The sequence below is a fragment of the Drosophila pseudoobscura genome, chromosome 4, assembly GCF_009870125.1.
Source record: "Drosophila pseudoobscura strain MV-25-SWS-2005 chromosome 4, UCI_Dpse_MV25, whole genome shotgun sequence".
Lineage (NCBI taxonomy): Eukaryota > Metazoa > Arthropoda > Insecta > Diptera > Drosophilidae > Drosophila > Drosophila pseudoobscura.
Genome location: NC_046681.1, coordinates 20,890,717 through 20,908,511, shown reverse-complemented (window position 1 = coordinate 20,908,511; position 17,795 = coordinate 20,890,717). Strand labels below are relative to the sequence as shown.

Here is a 17,795-nt window from a genome sequence, read left to right as displayed (position 1 = left end):
TTTAAACAGAATACAATAAAAAAAAGTACTTAAAAGTTGCTTATTTTGTAGAAAATATATTCATCAATGGGATAAATTTATGTAGTCAGAGCAAAATGTGCTATCTAGCTAGTAATAGTAAACCGAACATGAAAATCGAGGAATATGGTTTTCGATCATGGGCAGAGAACGATTAACCCATTGTAGACCAGTGGAAAAATCCACTCCTCGAAAATTATGAAACTTGAACAATTTTAGTGCAGTTCAAGTGAAATACATAGTGGAAATGTTGATTGTAGAGAAAAAGGAAGGATTAATCTACGAGAATAATTCACAAACAGTTTTTTCCGCGGCTTAACTCAGGTTTTTAACATTTTTAAATAGAGGGGGGTTGAGTGGGTTAAGTTTATTCAATCGAATTGAATCGAAACGCGAATATTCACGGACTATTCATTCGCAAAATAACTGTCCGCAGCAACGGTTTGTGTTCAATGTAAGTAGTGGGTGTTTTTAATAAAAAATTAAAGTGACGTAAATATTAGCCAGCGCTATACAATGACAAGGTCTCAAGACAGATAATAACGGAAAATTTGTAACTTCCGCATGGCTCTTGCATAATTTACAGCTGTACAAACGAATTGAATAGATTCGATTCGCAAGCGAATAATTTCATTTTTTTGGGGGTTGATTCGGTGGTTACATAAACTAGTCCTTGTGAGTGTATATGAGAGTGGGATTTCTATACAAGTGTGAGAGCTTGTTACGAAAAATTGTGTTAGAATTTTCCAAGTGCAAAAGTTAGCAATAACTTATTAATTTTAAAAATAGCCTGGAAGTCACATTTTGCCATTGAAAAAGAGAGCTTCGCGCGCGAGACGATTACATGAACAGTAGAGCGAGAGAGAGAGAACGTTGCCCGATCATCAGCTTGTCCTCTCTCTTTCGCTTTGACAAAAAAGAATATCAGTTCTTGGAATTTTTATGCATGATTCCCAGCTCCACTAAGCCCGCCACGTGGTGGCTAAACGAGTTCTACACTCTCCGCGATGCATGCTCCATCAATTTTTGTTGCAAAAGATTTCACCTTTACAGGAGTTGCCTTATGTAACATTCTGTGTGGAGAGGAAATTGCTATGCTGTCCTAGTTTTTACTCATCTCTCTTTCTCTCATTCTCTCGGCTGCCTTTGGCCCCCTTCCAATTGCACTTTCTATAGGGGGAAAAGTGGTTTTTCACACTCACGCAGTGCTAAATGAAAAGTTCTCTCTTCAAGGCCACCACCAAACCAGACGTTGACATTGCTGTTGCCTTTCATGTAATTTATCTCCCCCACTCCGTGTGCTTGCGTGCGTTTGTGTAGGTGACTTACTCATTAATGAACCCAAAGTGTATGAATACAGGGTGCAAAATTTTCAGACTGCGTTCTACGGATTTCCAGAGCGGTCGATCTGTAAGGGAACGAAAGCTTAACTCACCAAAGCTAGTCTCCCCCTCTGGCTTCAGTTTTCGAGTCACCCAAATAGAGAAATAGCGCGAGTACCTCACCCTATATGAAAGCGCTTTGCCTCTCTGCAACGGCACTTTGTACTCATGCTCTCCCTCTCTGGGGGCGAATTGTTGTGTCGCTCTCAAGTTCAAATAGTTGCATGCACCGCAATTAGCTGCATTGGGAATTTGACCATAACATAGACCCTGCTGATGCATCGCTTTTTTGTGCGATGGTTATATAAACAATTAAAGTTTTCCATTGGACGATGCTTCCTACTGAAGTTAGCCTGTTGCTGAGCAAAAAAATTATTCTGACGCAATGAGTAATTCTCACACCGTCAAAAGTCAGACGAGGGCGAACTTCGAAAGCGTGTGTGAGAGAGGGCAACAACATGTGACCAGAGTAGAATCGTCTGTCTGAAGCTTTTTCGAGATGTCTGTGGGTGTGTATATCTGTGTGTGAGTGCTGATGACGTTGAATGGAGCACGCGTGGACTTTTGAGATGCGGAATGGTGCGTAGATAAGCTAAAATACCAGTTAGATAATGGCATTGTATTCCAATTAGTATTTACCTTATCACAGAGCTTATACACCCGCGTAATGCATTTTGAACAGGTTCTAGTTTCCGCTCATTGCTTATCACCTGTTTACATAACGGGGCAATGGGACAAAAACTTTTTTCATGGCACCCACTAATCATTCATTTTCTTTTTCTTCAACCTTTTAGTCGAGTCCGTGTTAACACATAAAACACACACACATAATCCATAATGGGCGTTCCAGCTGGTGATGTTGAGAAGGGCAAGAAGCTGTTCGTGCAGCGTTGCGCACAGTGCCACACCGTGGAGGCTGGTGGCAAGCACAAGGTCGGTCCCAATCTGCATGGTCTGATCGGTCGCAAGACTGGCCAGGCTGCCGGTTTCGCATACACGGACGCCAACAAGGCCAAGGGAATCACCTGGAATGAGGATACCCTCTTCGAGTACCTGGAGAACCCCAAGAAGTACATCCCCGGCACCAAGATGATCTTCGCCGGTCTGAAGAAGCCCAATGAGCGCGGTGATCTGATTGCCTACCTGAAGTCTGCCACCAAGTAAGGCGCCTCCTGATAAGGAGCCTCTACTTTCAATCACCTCACCACCCCAACAACAGGATGTATTATTGTGTTCAGTCACAATCCAACAGCAACACCAACAATATGAACAGCAGCAGAAGCAACAATTACATACAGACCTAAAAACTACAATTATGTTAATTATAAAGTTTAAATAGGAAAATTTATTATTTAATTTAAATAAAAAGTGGAATACTTAATTTAAAGCTGAGGAAACTTGTGACAACCACGTAAAACAACAAAAAGTTAAATAATAACAAAAAACAAAAACAAAAATAAAACTGTCGGCATTTTTGTTCTATTGGAAGGAAGGAAAAGCATTTGCTTTCGTTGATCGATCTATAGGTCCCAGTAACTTGCACGTAACAAAGAGTACTGGGAAAGAGGTCTATAAGTTTTAAGGGAACTCCCAACTCTTAATCGGACACATTGGTTTCTTAAACGATAAAGAGAAATTTTAGATTGCAAACAAAAATTAGACTGATAGAATTTGCACTTAAAAATGCCAATTTAAAGCTTCCATAGTCAAAACTTGTAGATTATAGATCAATATTTCTCTGATTGGGTTTTATTCAACTTAGCAATTCCGAACAGCTAATCATACAAATAGGGTTCAAAAATCAAGAAAGAGAAATTGGACAAGAAATATTTCTCTGATAACATTTCATTCAAGCTTAATTAATAAAGAGAAACCCCTCCCACATCACGTGCTAAAGACCTATGCTAGTAGTAGTTACTTCTACCATACAATAAAGAGAGGCCCGTAAGGCACTTAGTTCCAATATCTCGTGCTTAGATAACACCTGATATTGAACTATGGAACTACCTCTCAAAGAGAAACCAAAACACACATTGAATCACGATTCTATGAAGTAGATAACAAAAGAGAGCACAAAAATTGGTATACAAACTGAAATCCTCTCTTAAAGATTAGCTCATATCATACATACTATTTCAGAATGGAATACTCTTCTTTTATTCATGATTACCGAATATCCCACTTATTGTAGAACAATAAAATTTCGATTTTCAATATATTTCACTAGTTTATGTATATTTTTTGTTTTACACTCGCAAAAATGTGTATCATACACTTTAATAACAATTGGTTAATGCATTTAACATTTCCATTTTCGCTTATTTATTTTAATTTAAAATGAAAGAAATACTTGATAGGTTCTTTTTACAATATATTTTCGATTTCTTTAGTTTTTGTTTTGTTTTGTTTTGTGGGTGCGCTGAGGCGATTATAATACAATAGAAGTGCATAATCATCTGGTTTAGACAAAAAAACTCTGTACAGCGGCGCACACATAAAAAGTAAGAACACAAATAATAATAATAACAACAAAATATGTAAACAATCAAATGGGGCTATCGTAGGGGATATACTCGTATGCATCTGTATTTTCTTTGCCACTATTTGAATTGTCTTTTTGGAATGCCAACAAAAAATCAAATTGTTCTCTCAATACGCGTTCTATGGGGCTGGCCTTGGGCAGGGGATGGACTAACAAGAACTTAGTTTAAACAGGGAACAAACATGCGCTTAAATTTAGCACGAACAAACATCATGTAAAATGTGGAGAGAGGAGAAGTGGAGGATGCGATGCCCCTCCGCAGCTCTTATTGTTGGTTAAGTTTTGCTGGCTGGCGGCCTGGCTAAAAAATATGTAGGTAGATTTTTTGTAGTGTATTTGTGCATGGATGTTGGATTGGGGGTCTTAGGCCTTGCCAGTAATGACGGCAGCACCTTGTTTCTGGTTCTCGTTTTCCTTCTCCAACTGCTTTCCGAGGTATTCCCTGATAAATATAGAGAGAAGCATTGAATACATTGAATTTTGAATGGATCTTGAGATGGATATGAATTTTGGGGTATTATATCACAACACCTAGAGATGGATATATGGGCAGGAATGAGAGTTGGCGAATCCAGCAATCGTACGTACCAGTTGTGTACCATCAGCTTCTGAACGGCCAGCAGGGCCTCGTACCGCACATTGGGATCCTCATGGCCCAGATGCTGCATCACAATCTGTTTGCCGCCCAATTGCTCCAGGACACTGGAAACGAGAGATCCGATTAAGATGAGAGCACAAATAGAGAATGTATTTTGAGCTTACTGTTTGCCGCGGGGATAGTGACGCACATACTCTCCAATATCGAAGCAGGCAACGGATAGAATGATGGCATCCTTGGAGGTCTCTAGCAAATGTACCAGAATGCGCAACAGTTCGTAGTTCTTTTCGTTGAGGCGCTGGGCATTCTCGCGCCAGAACTTAGCCGACTTGTGGACCGGCGACCATTCCAGACGGCCGCTGCGCACCTCAGTGGCATACTCATCGAAGGAGCTCAGGTCCTGGACCGAGTTCTGCAGCTTCTCGCTCAGATACTCCACATCGGCGGTGATGTCCTCATCGTCAAAGCGACGCTGTTCCAGTATGGACAGCTGCTTCAGCACCTTGCACTGGACCATGGCAATGCAATGGTCCTTGGCCACCGATGAGTCCTCGGGCTTCTCGATCAGATTGCGGAAGACGGCGAGGATAATGCGCGTGACCTTCTCCTTGGCACAATCGCTCAGTATATCGGCCAGTATGGGGATCACGCTGAACTTGTTCATCTTGGCGGCCAGCAGGGGGTTGAAGGTCAGCACCCACAGGCAGAAGATCAGCTGGTATTGCACCTATGAATAAGAAATCGAATTTAAATTGGCACAAACAATTTACACATTTCAATTTCAAACTCACCTGAAAGTTGACGCGAGTCGACAGAATGCGGATCAGAGTGCTGATACCATCAACACCCACAAACGCGAAACGGTACTCATCGACGCGCAGCATCATCTGGAGGCAACGGGCCACCGACTGAATGTACTCGTTGTTCTGGGGGATCACGAAATGACGGAACGATTAGTTGTGACTTTGGGTGAACTCTACGATGCTGCTGGTATGATCGTTAGCGGTGTTAGTTATGACGATACTCGATATCAGCTGAAATCTACACATGTTTCACTACTAGCTACAACAACAACGAATTACTACAAGCTACGCACAATAAGAGAATCTGAGAATAACACAGAGAGTGAGAGAGTGGGGGTCGGGGGTGACGACACATATAGAGAATTGTATAGATTTTTGTTCCTTACACCGTTTGATTTTTTGTTTCTTTCTTTTGTTCTTGTATTTGAATTGTTGAATGGGGTATTTTGGGGCTTGATTTAGTGTACTTTTTCACCAGCACCAGTTTTGGGTTTACCGTTGCACCACCTTTTAATGATTTTATACACTGCTTGACAACACTGCTTCCTTGGCGTGACATACGGATGCGCCTTCTCCTGCTTGCTCCTCACGCGTTATTAGTTTGGTTAGTAAACAGTTACGACTCGAATAATCGCCACACAAACGCACAAAACGGAATGCAGTCGGCTTGTATTATCGAAATTAATTGAAAACAGTGGGGTACATAATCCTCATAGTTCATTAACCGTATATGTTTTGGACGGACAGACAGACATACACTTGGATGTTAATTTTGATTGAAAAAGTTTGAAATAACATCTTAAGAAGATATATATATATTTTAAGTAGACTTCGTAGGGAGGACGGTAATTTCTTTACTGATTGGGGCGCTCATTTAGATAAATAAGGGAAAACATACCGTCTTAATTTTGTAAGAAAGATTCCTAGTTTGGAATCTAATGTAAACTAATATTAACCATTGTTATATTTTTCAAGTTTCTAAGCTTTTGTCTGCCTTCAAATTGTCAATGGAAAAGAACGATAACAAGCCATCGATTTCAGACAGCTACCGACCGTTAATCTTATCGAAATTCACTCAGCGCCTCTGCTCTCCTGGTGTGTTTGTGTGTGATTATTTATCAGTGTTTGTGGGTGTGTAAATAAATGTTTGGTTTTCTGATGGTCGCAATTATTTGCATTGTTTTTTTTTTCTTTCTGTGATTTGGAATACCGGTATAGCACATTTGCTTTCCTGCTGATGCGCCTGCTCGCTGCTGTTGGGCACCTGCCGATAGCTCTCGTTGGCAGAGACGACCAGTTCTTGCTCATGCTGATGCTGGAGCTGCGCCAGACTGGGACTGTATTGGTTGCCATGGTGGTCTTTGCTATTGCCATGGAGTCCGTGGGTGTGCACGAGTATGGTCTGGGTCCGCTTGGCCAGTAGAGCCATCTCTTGCAGATAGGATGTGCTCTGGGTCGGGGGCAGTAGGGGGCATATATTGGTGGGGGGGACCAGATCAGATCAGATCATCCACAGAGAGACGATGGACGTCGACATATCGAGAGTTTAATCGATATTGTAGATGGTAAATTGCATATAAATTAAAATACATTGGTTCAGAGAAGTTCAAGAGTGCAGCAGAACAAATAGTAAATAGATGGACAAGACAACAAAATAATTAACAAAATGATCGACCTTCTGTGGTGCTTTGGTGCTTTGGCGCTGTGGTGGTGACACGTGACTCACGAAACGGGAACGGCAGCACGGAATGGAATGATCGAGATGAAGTATCAGACAATTTCAGTATATGGTATACACGAATCGAATGTGGTTTTATGACAAAATTCAGTGTGCTGATGAGAAGAGAGCGTAATGTTGTTCAATATTCAAAAACAAGCTGTTAAATTGAAGAGATGGCTCATTTGTAGAGTTCTCACGGGTGGTGTGTTGTGGTTTGACGATGGGTGGTGGTGTGGGTGGTGTCTCTGAATGACAACGACGACTGCTTCCTTGCAGAGTTTTCTCTTACGAGTGTATCGTATTGTCGGGTTCATTTTTGGTTTGGTTTGGTCTTAATTTAGTTTAAGCAAGCAAAATTGCCAAAGCATGCACAAAAACATATAAATTCGAATTAAACAGAGTTAGGATATCAATTTAAGACGGGTTTTTAGTGGTTCAAGTATTGACAATAAGTGAATTGATGAGTCGTTAGTCGGACCAAAAATTATATTCGTTATTCCTATCAGACGTTTTCAACTGGAGTCAGGTATTCGTAAAATCAGCCATGCTATATCATGCCATAGGATAGGTTCGATCGATTTACAGATATAAAAAACAAGTTTTGCTCTGATTTGTTTAAAAAAAAAGGGAGAGTTAAATCCTTGAATGTTCATAAAATAACTCTTCTTTGAGTAGGGTTTACCACCAGTGCAGCATTTACAAAATCTTGAATAGCCTCCACACATGCACTGCGCATCTCTCCCAGCCTAAACATGCACTGGGCAACGCTAATCACAGATGGAATGGTACTCACATTGCTGGCCAGTTGGTCCTTAAGGAACTGCAAGTAGAAGTTCAGGTCAGACTTGGGCATGGTCTCATGACCCCAGCAGGCGAACTTGGCCAGAATCCGGGACGCCATGTTGACGATGAAGCCATCCTGACGATTCAGTAGGTTCAGGAAGGGACCCCAGATGCACTGCTTCAGCTTGCCAGCCGTGTCGTGAAAGAGATCGACACGTGAGCGATCCTCTTGCAGCAGATCGTCCAGCAATACGAGTATATACTGAATGGTGGAGTCCTTGGACAGATGCGAGACTAGATTCAGCAGAGTCTTGACCACCTGACTGGAGTTTTGGGCCAGGAAGGCGGCGCGTGATTTATCAAGTGCGCTAATTGCACGGTAATCCTCCTCGCTGATCATCTGCGACTGCATATAAGAGGCCCAGTTGATGGTCTTGGTGCGAATGTCAGCTGCTTGTTGCTGTAGCACCGAGGTGGCAGCAATCATGTCTGGAAAAATCAAATGAAAACCTCACAATTAGGGGCGAGGTGAGGGTGCTGCTCTGGCCAGCCCAAAGCCCACCCTCACACACACACTACAGATTCGATTTTTCGCAGAGGTTCGGAAAACTTACCGATGTTTTCCTCGGGCAAATACAAAGCGGTAGTCATTGTGCTGGCTTGTCTAAACAGATGGATCGGATCCTTCGCAAAATGGGGTGTCGCTCTGGCACACGAATTCGAGCACAGAATTTATGAAATTTATTAAATTACCAAGTGATTTTCACACTACTACGAACAGAAAATTCAGCTGACTTTGGTCTTGTGACTGGCCCAGTGTGACCGCGGACTTATCGTCAAAATATACCGTCTGACCCTCAGAAATATACCAAAATATACCGTCTTACTTTAAAAATATACCGGAAATATACTGACGAATTCAAGTTCTATTTTACATATTCCGATTTTGATCTTCCGTCGAATATTACTAACTATATAGAACATTTAGTCCTGCCCACATAATTTTAGAACATTGATGAAACAATTCTCCACTTAACTGGCTAGTTTTTAGTCCTCGCTTTTATTTTAATTTGTCTAAAGCAAGGTTTAAAAAAAACAGTCGCAGTGTTGCTGGTATTTGAAGACATGATGCGTGTATAGGCCTTTGTATACCCTATTTCGTTAATTGTATATGAAAATGAAACGACAAAGAAAGCAAGGTGCCAGCCTCGTCATATGTTTTATGCGCACAAGAGCACACTGTTAAGAACTCGCATATATGCTATTTTTCAAAACGTAAATTATCGTAAAATATACAGATGTGTTATTACCTCGCACTATCGACATTGTAGTCGATAGGCAACTATTCAAGTATGCAGTTCACATTTCAATGCAAAAAAAAGCGTTGCAATTTTAGAAATTCCAATGCAACGCCGTTTCCCATTTGTGAGCAGGGCGAGCGCTATCACGGCGTCCTTACAGGACTCTCTGTGGAGATATCAGATTCTACCCAGTCACAGTCGCTCCATAACAATGGCTGCTATGGAAAAGGCAGCAAATCTCGAGGTGGACCGGCATCGGGTGATGAAGATGAAACGCTGCTTCTTGGGCTGGAAGAGTCTTGTTTTCTGGCCTACTACTTGAAAGTACTCGAAATAAAGAACCAGTCGGGCACAAGTGTGGACTGGGAAGGATTCCTGAAAGTGGCGCAGGATCTAAACGATAGATTTCTTGAGAATTTGGCATGCTATTTGTATTTGAAATCCAAAAATTGGGTGATCAAGAGTGGAATCAAATTTGGCGGAGACTTTCGTAAGTAATTGGGAAACCAATGCACGTTTTATTCTAAAGTAATGCCGTCCTTTAGTTATCTACAAGCAAAGCCCGCGGAATTTCCATGCCAGCTTCTTGGTCATTGTACAGACTCACTCTGATCTGGATTACTACCAGCCAAAGAACCTCAAAGGAGTCCAACGAGTGGCGGAAACGTCCGACAAGGATGTGCTCCTGCTGACTGTCGACTGTCGGACTGGGCTGACAGTTGGTCAACCCAAGGAAGATTCCTCCCATATAGCCACGCCCGAAGCGCTTAAAGAAATATCAGTCACGGAAACAATTGTACGTCGCTTCAATTATTCGTCTTTCGTGCAAAGTAAACAATAACAACCAAAATACTTATGTAAGGACTATATTTTCTCCACGCGGTGCTTCTTGGGTATGCCAGTGCTGCGATAGTCCGACCGTTCCTGCAAATAGATTTTCCTGCACTCCTCCTTGAAGGCCTCGTTCTGATACCAGAGCGTCAGGCAGTCCCTTAGGGCAGAGTTCTCCTTGCGACATGTCGCCACCATGAAGATGCTGCTGGTCTTGCAGCACGCCTCAAAGTCTGCGACTTCCTTGGTGCAGAGCTCAGCCTTTGCCCGGTCGCGCATAATCTTGGGTATCAGGACCTCGACCTCCACCTTGCGCAATTTTGTGTCATTCGGGTCGCCTAATGGTGGAGTTCCTGGTTAATGGATTCCACAGACAATAAGTAGCCAGAACTTACCAAGTCCGTGAGGATTGCGTGGATCAACCGGTTGTTCCAGGTAGCTCATATTGTTTATATAAAATAAATATATATTTTTTGTTTTGTCAATGAATGCTTTGTGCCAGCTCTAGTGTGACCGTATGAAAATCATCAAATCATGAACAATAAATACCAACAGATTCTTTTTATGTATATTCGTACCAAAGAAGCCAGTAACCCAGGCGCATTTTTATTTTAAAAGTTGCATTTTAAATGCTGAAAACCTAACTAGATGCATTATAATCGGTCAGGCTCTGGGCACTGATTGGTTCCAGGTTGCGAACACCATTCTTGTCCACCACAGAGACATTGAAGTTCTTCAGATTGACGACCAGACGCTTTTGGATCTCCACAATGCACTTCTTGAAGATATCGTATGCTTCGTCCTGGGTAATATTAGGGTGCCAGTAGCGATCGTAAATGCTGGAGCAGAACATGGCACCGTAACCATGGCCGGCGTGGTTCAGAGACTTTGCATTGGCCAGATAATCAATGAAAGCCAGCTCGGCACCGTCAGTTTCATCATACCTATGCGAAAATCAGATTGGATTTATAAAATAAGCTTAACCTTTGATGAATGCGGAAGCATACCCAGCGACAAACATGAAGACCTGGTAGGGAGTGCGGCTGCGAAGGTAATCAGCCAGATTTTTACGCGTAAAATGCGCTGCCGCACGAGGACTCAGGTCGTAGCCATTGCGCATTTTATACAGGGCAATATTCTTAGAGATAAACTCGGTAAACTGCTCAGTGTCGCCCGACTCGCCAGTCGTTGAAATAAGCAAATTGTCCGACGCCTTGTGAATTTTGTTCTGATCTGAAAAGATAAAATGTCGCCAGCGAATGAGGCACAGGCCGCCGACAAATTCAGTGCTCTAGCTCACCTTCTTTCATCACGATAATGGAACGAGCATGAGTTGTGTCTGCCGCTAGCATAACAAAATCGGGACCCTTGATACCTAACAGCGTTTCCATCTTGCACTTATTGATATACTTTACAGGTTTCTAAAAAGTTTTTTTGTTGTGCCGAAATGCAATGACAAGCATTTGTTCCATTGGAGTTTATCGATAGCGAAAATATACCAAAGAAATATACGCTCAGAAATATACCGAAATATACGGTCTCATTTAACAAAATATACCGTGAATATACTGACGAATTCAAGTTCTATTATCTTATATATTATATTATATATTACTCGTTTTTGATATTCTAACTAGCTAGGACTTCCAACCTGACCATATAATTTTATCCGAATGATAATGTTTATATATTTTAAAAACACTGTATGTTAACAGAATGTTAACGGCGATCTGGCAGCACACAAAGATACCAACATTCCATTTATTTCACAATTGAATTGTTGTTATTTATTGCGATGCAAGCTCCTCCTCCCGAACACTGTCCTGGCGTTGAGAGCGAGCAGGCTGGACAGGTGAGTGCCTGTGCCGGCTGTCCCAATCAGAGCATATGCAGCGATCCGAACAAGAAACGCGAGGATCCGGGCAAGGCTCTGGTAGCCGCGGCTCTGAAGGATGTCAAACACAAGCTGTTGATCCTCTCCGGCAAAGGGGGCGTGGGCAAGAGCACAGTCACCACTTTGTTGACGCGGTACCTGGCCAGGAGTTATCCAGACAGCAATTTCGGTGTGTTGGACATTGACATTTGCGGGCCATCGCAGCCGCGTCTAATGGGCGCCCTCGGAGAGAACGTTCATCAATCTGGATCGGGTTGGTCGCCAGTGGGCATAGACGACAATGTGTGCCTGATGTCGATTGGGTTTCTGCTGGGCTCAGTGGATGATGCCATTATTTGGCGTGGTCCCAAAAAGAATGGAATGATTCGTCAATTCCTGAGCGAAGTGGACTGGGGAAACCTAGATCTACTGCTACTGGACACGCCGCCCGGCACCTCGGATGAGCACCTGTCTGTGGTTTCCTATCTGAAAGATGACAGCGCACCCGATTCAGTGCATGCCATAATAGTGACCACACCGCAAGAGGTTGCTCTGCTGGACGTGCGCAAGGAAATCAACTTCTGCAAGAAGCAACAGATACCCATTGTGGGTGTGATCGAAAACATGAGCGGTTTCCGGTGTGGTCACTGCGGCCACAGCTCCGAAATTTTTCCAGCCAAAAGCGGAGGAGCTGCAGCCATGTGCGCGGAAATGGAGGTGCCCCTGTTGGGCTCTCTGCCCCTTGATCCGGCCATTGCCAAGGCGTGCGATGCCGGTGAGGACATCACTTCTGTTAAGAATCCCACCACCGAGGCTCTGGAGGGTATTTGTTCCAAGATTATGAGTAGCTTTAATTAGATTTAATGTATTTAAATGAATATCTCTGATCGGAGGTCTAAAATTGCGTAAACAGTATTCCTAATCTAATCATTCATTTTTGGCGAGCTTGGAGGGCTCTCTAGCGACATTTCTGTGGTGGTATTCGCTTCTTGTATGGCCTGCGGGATGGCCGTACTCTCCATGGGTGGTGCGAATGTTGTATCTCTTCCCGATCCAACGGTCGCCACCTTCAGTTGCTGCTGCTGTGGCTGCGTTTCTGGTGATCGCTTCTCATCGTTCTCTGGAGCCATAGGGTCAATGGTATTATCCTGACGTGCCAATGTGTTTTCTGAAATGGTGTCTGGAAGCATGATGTTTGCTATCGCGTCTGGAAGCATGGTGCTGCCAATAGAACCACCCATTGTGCAGGTCAAGCGAGGCGGCTGTTCGGGCAGCTGTGGCGGGACATTCAGAATTGTGATGGTATCCGTGCAGTCATTCACCTTATAGATGCCCACCAGATGGTTGGCCAGCTCAAACATGTTCACGCGCAGTGAGACGATAATAAACTGCGCATTTTTGGTACGCTCCTGCAATGTAAAGATTAAAAATGAATATAATCAAAGGGTTATCCATCTTTGTCGTAACCCACCTTTATGTAGTGCGCCACAATGGAGACATTCTTGAAATCCAGTGCCGCATCGATTTCATCCATAAAGTACAGCGGCGAAGGCTTGTAATAATGCAAGGCAAAGACCAGGGCCAGAGAGGACAGTGTCTTCTCACCGCCAGAGAGATTCGAGATATACTTCCAGCTTTTCTTGGGCGGCCGGACGGTGAAGTTAACACCCTCGGTGAATGGGTCCATTGAGTCGACCAGCTCCAGTTCGGCATCGCCGCCCTGCGTGATCATTTGGTACATTTCCTTGAGCTTATGTGTTATGATGGCAAAGCCATCCATAAACTCCTTGTAGCGACGCTTGCGTACCTCTTCGTACTTGTCGCGCATCTCGTTACGCTTGGAGGTGATGTCTTCGAGTACGCGCACGCGATCCAGATAAACGTTTCGCTTCTCATTGAACTCCTTGATACAGTTCAGGTTCGGTTTCTTACTCAGCTCCTCCTCGAGCACAGTTGCCTTGTACCGCATATCGGCTATCGGCTCTGCATTAAGTTCTTCTTCTGTTAGTTCCTTAAGAGGGATCAGCGGCTCCGTTTGCCCAGGGATATCGTTGAGCTTGAGAGGCTTCAGTTCAGCCTGATGGGCCGGTATTTCCACCTTGACAAGGCGGTCAACTATGGCTTTTACGTTCTGCACTTTTGTCTCCATTTCGATTCGGTCAATATTACGTTGATTTTCCTGCTTGGTGATCTCATCGATTTGCTTCTTCAGATCTGATGATTGGCTCTTGGCATTCTCTATGGCTTCGGCCGCCTCTTCCTCTGCCTTTTCCAGATCTTCCTTATGCTCCTGGAACCTTTGTCGCTGCTCATTTAGGGTGCGCAACTTTTCCTCGGCGGTCTTGATATTCTCCGTCAGATTATTGTTGCTTTTGGTGATCTTTTCAATATTCCTCTCCGCGCTGCTCAGAGCCACATTCATAGAGCGAATATTAGCAGACAGTTTCTCGATTTGAGTGGTAGTTTTTTTGATCTTTGCCTCGACAGGCTTCACATTCTCATTTCGCAGGTCATTGTATTGGGCTTGAATCTCTTCGATTTGGCTGCTCATTACCTGCTCAGCCGAAAGCGCCTCCTCCAATTCCTCCTTAGACGTTTCTATTTGAGCCTCCCGTGACTTGACGGCTCCCTCGTCTGTGGTCTTTTTCAGCATCTTTTCACGCTGGATATTGCACTGCTTCAGATTACTGGCCATCTGCTGCTCTAGCGATTTGATGCTGACATCCAGACGCTTGTACTCCGCCTCGTTTCGCTGCAACGTTATCTGCAATGTTTGCACCTCACGCTCCAGGCGACCTTGCTGCTCTTGGCAATAGTTGATTCTCGTTTGCAGTTCTTCTGCCCTGATCTGCATGTCCTCCAAGGCACTCTGTGATGATGACGAGGTGTCGGCGCTTTCGGCAGTCTTGGTCCGCACTTGGGTGCCCATTTTACCACGAAGGGCAGTCCTGCCACCGCCAGACATTGTGCCCGTCAACTCAATAATCTCGCCCCCCAGCGTGACCACTCGGTAGCGGTGCCTTCCATAGGCAATGCGTGTGCCCTGTTCCAGGTCCGTGCCCACAAGTGTGTTTCTCAGGGCAAAGTAGAAGGCGGTCCTGACGCGATCATCTTCGACCTTCACGAGATCGTACAGACGGGGCACGTTCTCAGGCCTGCAATTGCATTTAGACAGTTATGTTATCTGCTTATTGATTGGATTATTGTCCAAAACATACGTGTCAATCGTGGAGCAGGCCTCACGTCGAAGATGCTCGATCTTTTCTAGGGTAATGAAGGTGGCCCTGCCCACATTGTACTTTTTCAGGGCTGCAATGGCTTCCGCGGCTGTGTCGTAGTTATCCGTCACAATGTTATCCAAGCGACCGCCAGCCGCTGTGGAAATGGCCACATCATACTTTGCATCAATGCCACCCAAGTTACCCAGACGTCCCAGAATGCCTGGGATCTTGCCCTCCATTTTCTGGCGCATAAGGAAGTCCAGAACTTTGTCATTGGAACGCTGGGACTGCATGTTTCTCGATCGCTCGTTAATCTAAGAAAATAGATGTGAAGTTAAGTTAAGAAAGCGCAGAAAGGATTTGCCAAGATCAGCAATGAAACAGCTTGACTGAATGCCTACCTCATCCTTAAGTTTTGAACATTGTACGGACAGATTGCGCTCCTCTTTGTTCAGCTTTTCTACCTCCGCTGACTTGGTGGCGATCTCTGTTTTCATTTCGGGAATACTTTGCTGTAGCTCAACCATTTTGTTCGCCTTCTCCTCGAGACTCTGCTGTGACTGTTTATAGGAGCTCATTAGAGACTCGTATTTTCTGGTTTCAGTTGTCTCCACTTGCTTGAGGATCTTCAGCTCGGATTCGTGGACCTGCAGTGCAGCCTTGGCGGAGTTGACCTTCTCCTTGAGCCCCACCAGCTCGTCGGTCAGCTTGAGGCGCTTCTCGGTGAGGGGCTCGGTCTGCTTTTTCAGTTCGTTCATTTGTTTTTCTAGCTCTTCATTTAGTGTGACTTTTTCCCTCTCCAGACGTTCCATTTTCTTGTTGCAATCCTCAATTTCTCGCTGATTTCTTTCTGGAAGCGTACGCAAGTCCTCCAACTCCTTTTCGTTCTTTTCAATCTGGGCCTTGTCCTTTTTGCGCTGCTTGTTGGTGTTCTCCATTGTGCTTTGGACCTCCGTGCAGGCGCGCTCTGCACTCACAAGCTTCTTCTTGACTTGATCTCTCTGCTTAACCAGGGATTCAAAAGCCCTGAAAGATGGTTGACGTAAAACAATATATTTTGCTGTAACAACTGCATATGCATATATGTTTTTCTTACTCTATTTCCTTTCTTATGATCTCCTCCTTTTCGGCGCGTTCTTTTTGGAGCACATTGGTGGCCTCGTCATGCGTTTTTAAATTCTCCGCACAGCTTTCGTACTCTTTAGTGTGTTCCTCCAAAGAGATCTTCTTCAAACTGATGTATTTTTGGTACACCCAAGATTTTGTTCGCACCCATTCGTTCTCCTTCTTCAGGTACTCGACGGCCTCATTGAATGGCTGCTCCAGGTCCTTCATGTCACGCTCGGCCAATTTGCAGCGATTGTGCTTCTCTGTGCGATCGTCGGTGAGCTGATCCACACGCTGGTTGATCTGATGGAGTGGTCGAATATAGCGTTGGGTGCCCACAATGTCCTCCAGGTACTCCAGCATTCCGGTCTCGTTCTCATTCAGACCCTTCGGCTTCATCATGGCTATCGATTCGACCTCGCCCTGGAGAATCAGGAAACGATTGTGCTCCAGGTCCACATGATGGGTCTTCAGTAGCTTGACCACATCCTTGACCTGAGCGCGACGTCCGTTGATTTGATAATATGAGGAATTATCCGACATGGCCGTTCGTTCGATGACAATGTGAGAGTCGGGCACCGTCACGCAAGTGCCATTGCCCTTGTCCAAAATCTGCTCGAAGTGTACGGCCACCGCGCAGCTACGAAGGTTGGGATACCTCGAGGATTTATGAATGAGGGTGGAGACACGCTTGCAGCGAATGCGATTGGCCCGACAGCCGAAGACGAACATCATGGAATCGATCACGTTACTCTTACCGCTGCCATTGGGTCCTATAATGGCGGTAAAGCTATGATGGAAGGGTCCCAGTATCACCTCTCCAGCGTAGCTCTTGAAGTTGTGGTTCACAATCTGTTTGATGATCAGCCGCGGTCCGGTGCTCTCCATCGAACAGTGGGCCGGCACCGGCGGCGGTATGTATATATCCCCAATGCGTGTCCCGCCTTCCTCATCGTCAAATACCATGGCATCATCCAGGGCGTCCATTGCAGCGGCGTTCTCGGCTTCTTTTTGGGCCCGCAATTGCTGCTGTCCTGTCATCTGGGCCAGCCGATTCGGCCCACTCTTGCGTCCACCCCCACCTTTCAGTGTGACGGTGCTGGGACTCATTCTGTAGATCTCATAGGCTTATATTTTGAGGAATAACGCAAATTATGCTTTGCCAAACAGGCGCCAATGGAATTAGGACGCTATCGCAGGGCTGCCTAGGCAACAGCGCCACCTAGGGAATAACGAATGTGACGCGAGTTATTGATATATACCGTCCCTCAGAAATGTACCGAAATGAGCCGTATATTTTCAAAATATACCGTAAATATACTGACGAGTTCAAGTTCTATTATACATATTCCTTGATTTTGATCTTCCGTCGAATATTACAAGCTATGTAGATCTCTCAACTTCACCCACATAATTTTATTCCATTGACGAATACATTTTCTACAAGATTGGCTAGTATTTAGTACTTTCAGGGATTGTATTTTGACTAAAACACACAAAACATACGGTTTGCAAAATTAATGTTGCAAGCAACATAGAAAGCTGCCTAGGCAACAGCGCCCCCTATACTTATCGCTGGAACTAATCCGTAAAATCGAAGCGAGTTGGCAGTACTA

The 17,795-nt window shown here is 44.3% G+C and overlaps 7 protein-coding genes across 9 annotated transcripts; 3 read left to right on the top strand and 4 right to left on the bottom strand.

Moving 5' to 3' along the window:
* Positions 1 to 319: 319 nt before the first annotated feature.
* Positions 320 to 2,787, top strand: Cyt-c-p (Cytochrome c proximal). The gene is made up of 2 exons (XM_001356511.4): positions 320 to 472; positions 2,195 to 2,787. Exon 2 carries the CDS (start codon positions 2,238 to 2,240, stop codon positions 2,562 to 2,564), a length of 327 nt encoding a protein of 108 aa, XP_001356547.1. The 5' UTR covers positions 320 to 472; positions 2,195 to 2,237; the 3' UTR covers positions 2,565 to 2,787.
* An 829-nt stretch (positions 2,788 to 3,616) lies between these two features.
* VhaSFD (V-type proton ATPase subunit VhaSFD) lies at positions 3,617 to 8,662 on the bottom strand. Of its 3 annotated transcripts, none has more exons than XM_001356510.4 (7): positions 8,461 to 8,661; positions 7,857 to 8,335; positions 6,554 to 6,793; positions 5,332 to 5,466; positions 4,705 to 5,267; positions 4,531 to 4,644; positions 3,617 to 4,384 (listed from the first exon to the last, which is right to left on the bottom strand). In XM_001356510.4, the coding sequence occupies exons 1-7, from the start codon at positions 8,495 to 8,497 to the stop codon at positions 4,306 to 4,308; spliced, it is 1,647 nt and encodes a 548-aa protein (XP_001356546.2). In that variant the 5' UTR covers positions 8,498 to 8,661; the 3' UTR covers positions 3,617 to 4,305. The 3 variants fall into 3 exon arrangements, with proteins under 3 accessions (XP_001356546.2, XP_015035951.1, XP_015035952.1); XM_015180466.2 differs by having other exon boundaries at positions 4,342 to 4,473; positions 4,542 to 4,644; positions 8,461 to 8,662; XM_015180465.2 differs by lacking the exon at positions 6,554 to 6,793 and having other exon boundaries at positions 3,755 to 4,384; positions 8,461 to 8,659.
* A 459-nt stretch (positions 8,663 to 9,121) lies between these two features.
* On the top strand, positions 9,122 to 10,003 carry Tsen2 (tRNA splicing endonuclease subunit 2). Its single transcript, XM_001356509.4, has 2 exons — positions 9,122 to 9,637; positions 9,693 to 10,003. Exons 1-2 carry the CDS (start codon positions 9,199 to 9,201, stop codon positions 9,986 to 9,988), a joined length of 735 nt encoding a protein of 244 aa, XP_001356545.2. The 5' UTR covers positions 9,122 to 9,198; the 3' UTR covers positions 9,989 to 10,003.
* LOC4817352 (COX assembly mitochondrial protein homolog) lies at positions 9,930 to 10,518 on the bottom strand. Its single transcript, XM_001356508.4, has 2 exons — positions 10,374 to 10,518; positions 9,930 to 10,316 (listed from the first exon to the last, which is right to left on the bottom strand). Exons 1-2 carry the CDS (start codon positions 10,420 to 10,422, stop codon positions 10,012 to 10,014), a joined length of 354 nt encoding a protein of 117 aa, XP_001356544.1. The 5' UTR covers positions 10,423 to 10,518; the 3' UTR covers positions 9,930 to 10,011.
* Positions 10,519 to 10,545: 27 nt separating this feature from the next.
* On the bottom strand, positions 10,546 to 11,472 carry Prosbeta4 (Proteasome beta4 subunit). The gene is made up of 3 exons (XM_001356507.4): positions 11,279 to 11,472; positions 10,986 to 11,211; positions 10,546 to 10,922 (listed from the first exon to the last, which is right to left on the bottom strand). Exons 1-3 carry the CDS (start codon positions 11,367 to 11,369, stop codon positions 10,619 to 10,621), a joined length of 621 nt encoding a protein of 206 aa, XP_001356543.2. The 5' UTR covers positions 11,370 to 11,472; the 3' UTR covers positions 10,546 to 10,618.
* Positions 11,473 to 11,596: 124 nt separating this feature from the next.
* Positions 11,597 to 12,766, top strand: Nubp1 (NUBP iron-sulfur cluster assembly factor 1). The gene has a single exon (XM_001356506.4). The coding sequence runs from the start codon at positions 11,774 to 11,776 to the stop codon at positions 12,707 to 12,709; it is 936 nt and encodes a 311-aa protein (XP_001356542.2). The 5' UTR covers positions 11,597 to 11,773; the 3' UTR covers positions 12,710 to 12,766.
* glu (structural maintenance of chromosomes 4-like protein gluon) lies at positions 12,697 to 17,405 on the bottom strand. Its single transcript, XM_002132579.4, has 5 exons — positions 16,169 to 17,405; positions 15,474 to 16,098; positions 15,070 to 15,386; positions 13,323 to 15,006; positions 12,697 to 13,260 (listed from the first exon to the last, which is right to left on the bottom strand). The coding sequence occupies exons 1-5, from the start codon at positions 17,287 to 17,289 to the stop codon at positions 12,775 to 12,777; spliced, it is 4,233 nt and encodes a 1,410-aa protein (XP_002132615.4). The 5' UTR covers positions 17,290 to 17,405; the 3' UTR covers positions 12,697 to 12,774.
* Positions 17,406 to 17,795: the final 390 nt, after the last annotated feature.

Excerpts from the sequence above, each read along its gene's own strand:
- Cyt-c-p (XM_001356511.4), top strand. The coding sequence starts at position 2,238 with ATGGGCGTTCCAGCTGGTGATGTTGAGAAGGGCAAGAAGCTGTTCGTG.
- VhaSFD (XM_001356510.4), bottom strand. The coding sequence starts at position 8,497 with ATGACTACCGCTTTGTATTTGCCCGAGGAAAACATCG. Across the intron at positions 4,645-4,704 it reads CACTATCCCCGCGGCAAACA|TGTCCTGGAGCAATTGGGCG; the intron begins GTAAGCTCAAAA and ends TCTCGTTTCCAG. Across the intron at positions 4,385-4,530 it reads AAGCTGATGGTACACAACTG|GGAATACCTCGGAAAGCAGT; the intron begins GTACGTACGATT and ends TATATTTATCAG.
- Tsen2 (XM_001356509.4), top strand. The coding sequence starts at position 9,199 with ATGCAGTTCACATTTCAATGCAAAAAAAAGCGTTGCAATTTTAGAAAT. Across the intron at positions 9,638-9,692 it reads CAAATTTGGCGGAGACTTTC|TTATCTACAAGCAAAGCCCG; the intron begins GTAAGTAATTGG and ends GCCGTCCTTTAG.
- LOC4817352 (XM_001356508.4), bottom strand. The coding sequence starts at position 10,422 with ATGAGCTACCTGGAACAACCGGTTGATCCACGCAATCCTCACGGACTT. Across the intron at positions 10,317-10,373 it reads ACGCAATCCTCACGGACTTG|GCGACCCGAATGACACAAAA; the intron begins GTAAGTTCTGGC and ends CTCCACCATTAG.
- Prosbeta4 (XM_001356507.4), bottom strand. The coding sequence starts at position 11,369 with ATGGAAACGCTGTTAGGTATCAAGGGTCCCGATTTTGTTATGCTAGCG. Across the intron at positions 11,212-11,278 it reads CATTATCGTGATGAAAGAAG|ATCAGAACAAAATTCACAAG; the intron begins GTGAGCTAGAGC and ends TTATCTTTTCAG. Across the intron at positions 10,923-10,985 it reads GTCTTCATGTTTGTCGCTGG|GTATGATGAAACTGACGGTG; the intron begins GTATGCTTCCGC and ends ATTTTCGCATAG.
- Nubp1 (XM_001356506.4), top strand. The coding sequence starts at position 11,774 with ATGCAAGCTCCTCCTCCCGAACACTGTCCTGGCGTTGAGAGCGAGCAG.
- glu (XM_002132579.4), bottom strand. The coding sequence starts at position 17,289 with ATGAGTCCCAGCACCGTCACACTGAAAGGTGGGGGTGGACGCAAGAGT. Across the intron at positions 16,099-16,168 it reads ATCATAAGAAAGGAAATAGA|GGCTTTTGAATCCCTGGTTA; the intron begins GTAAGAAAAACA and ends ACCATCTTTCAG. Across the intron at positions 15,007-15,069 it reads GCCTGCTCCACGATTGACAC|GCCTGAGAACGTGCCCCGTC; the intron begins GTATGTTTTGGA and ends ATGCAATTGCAG.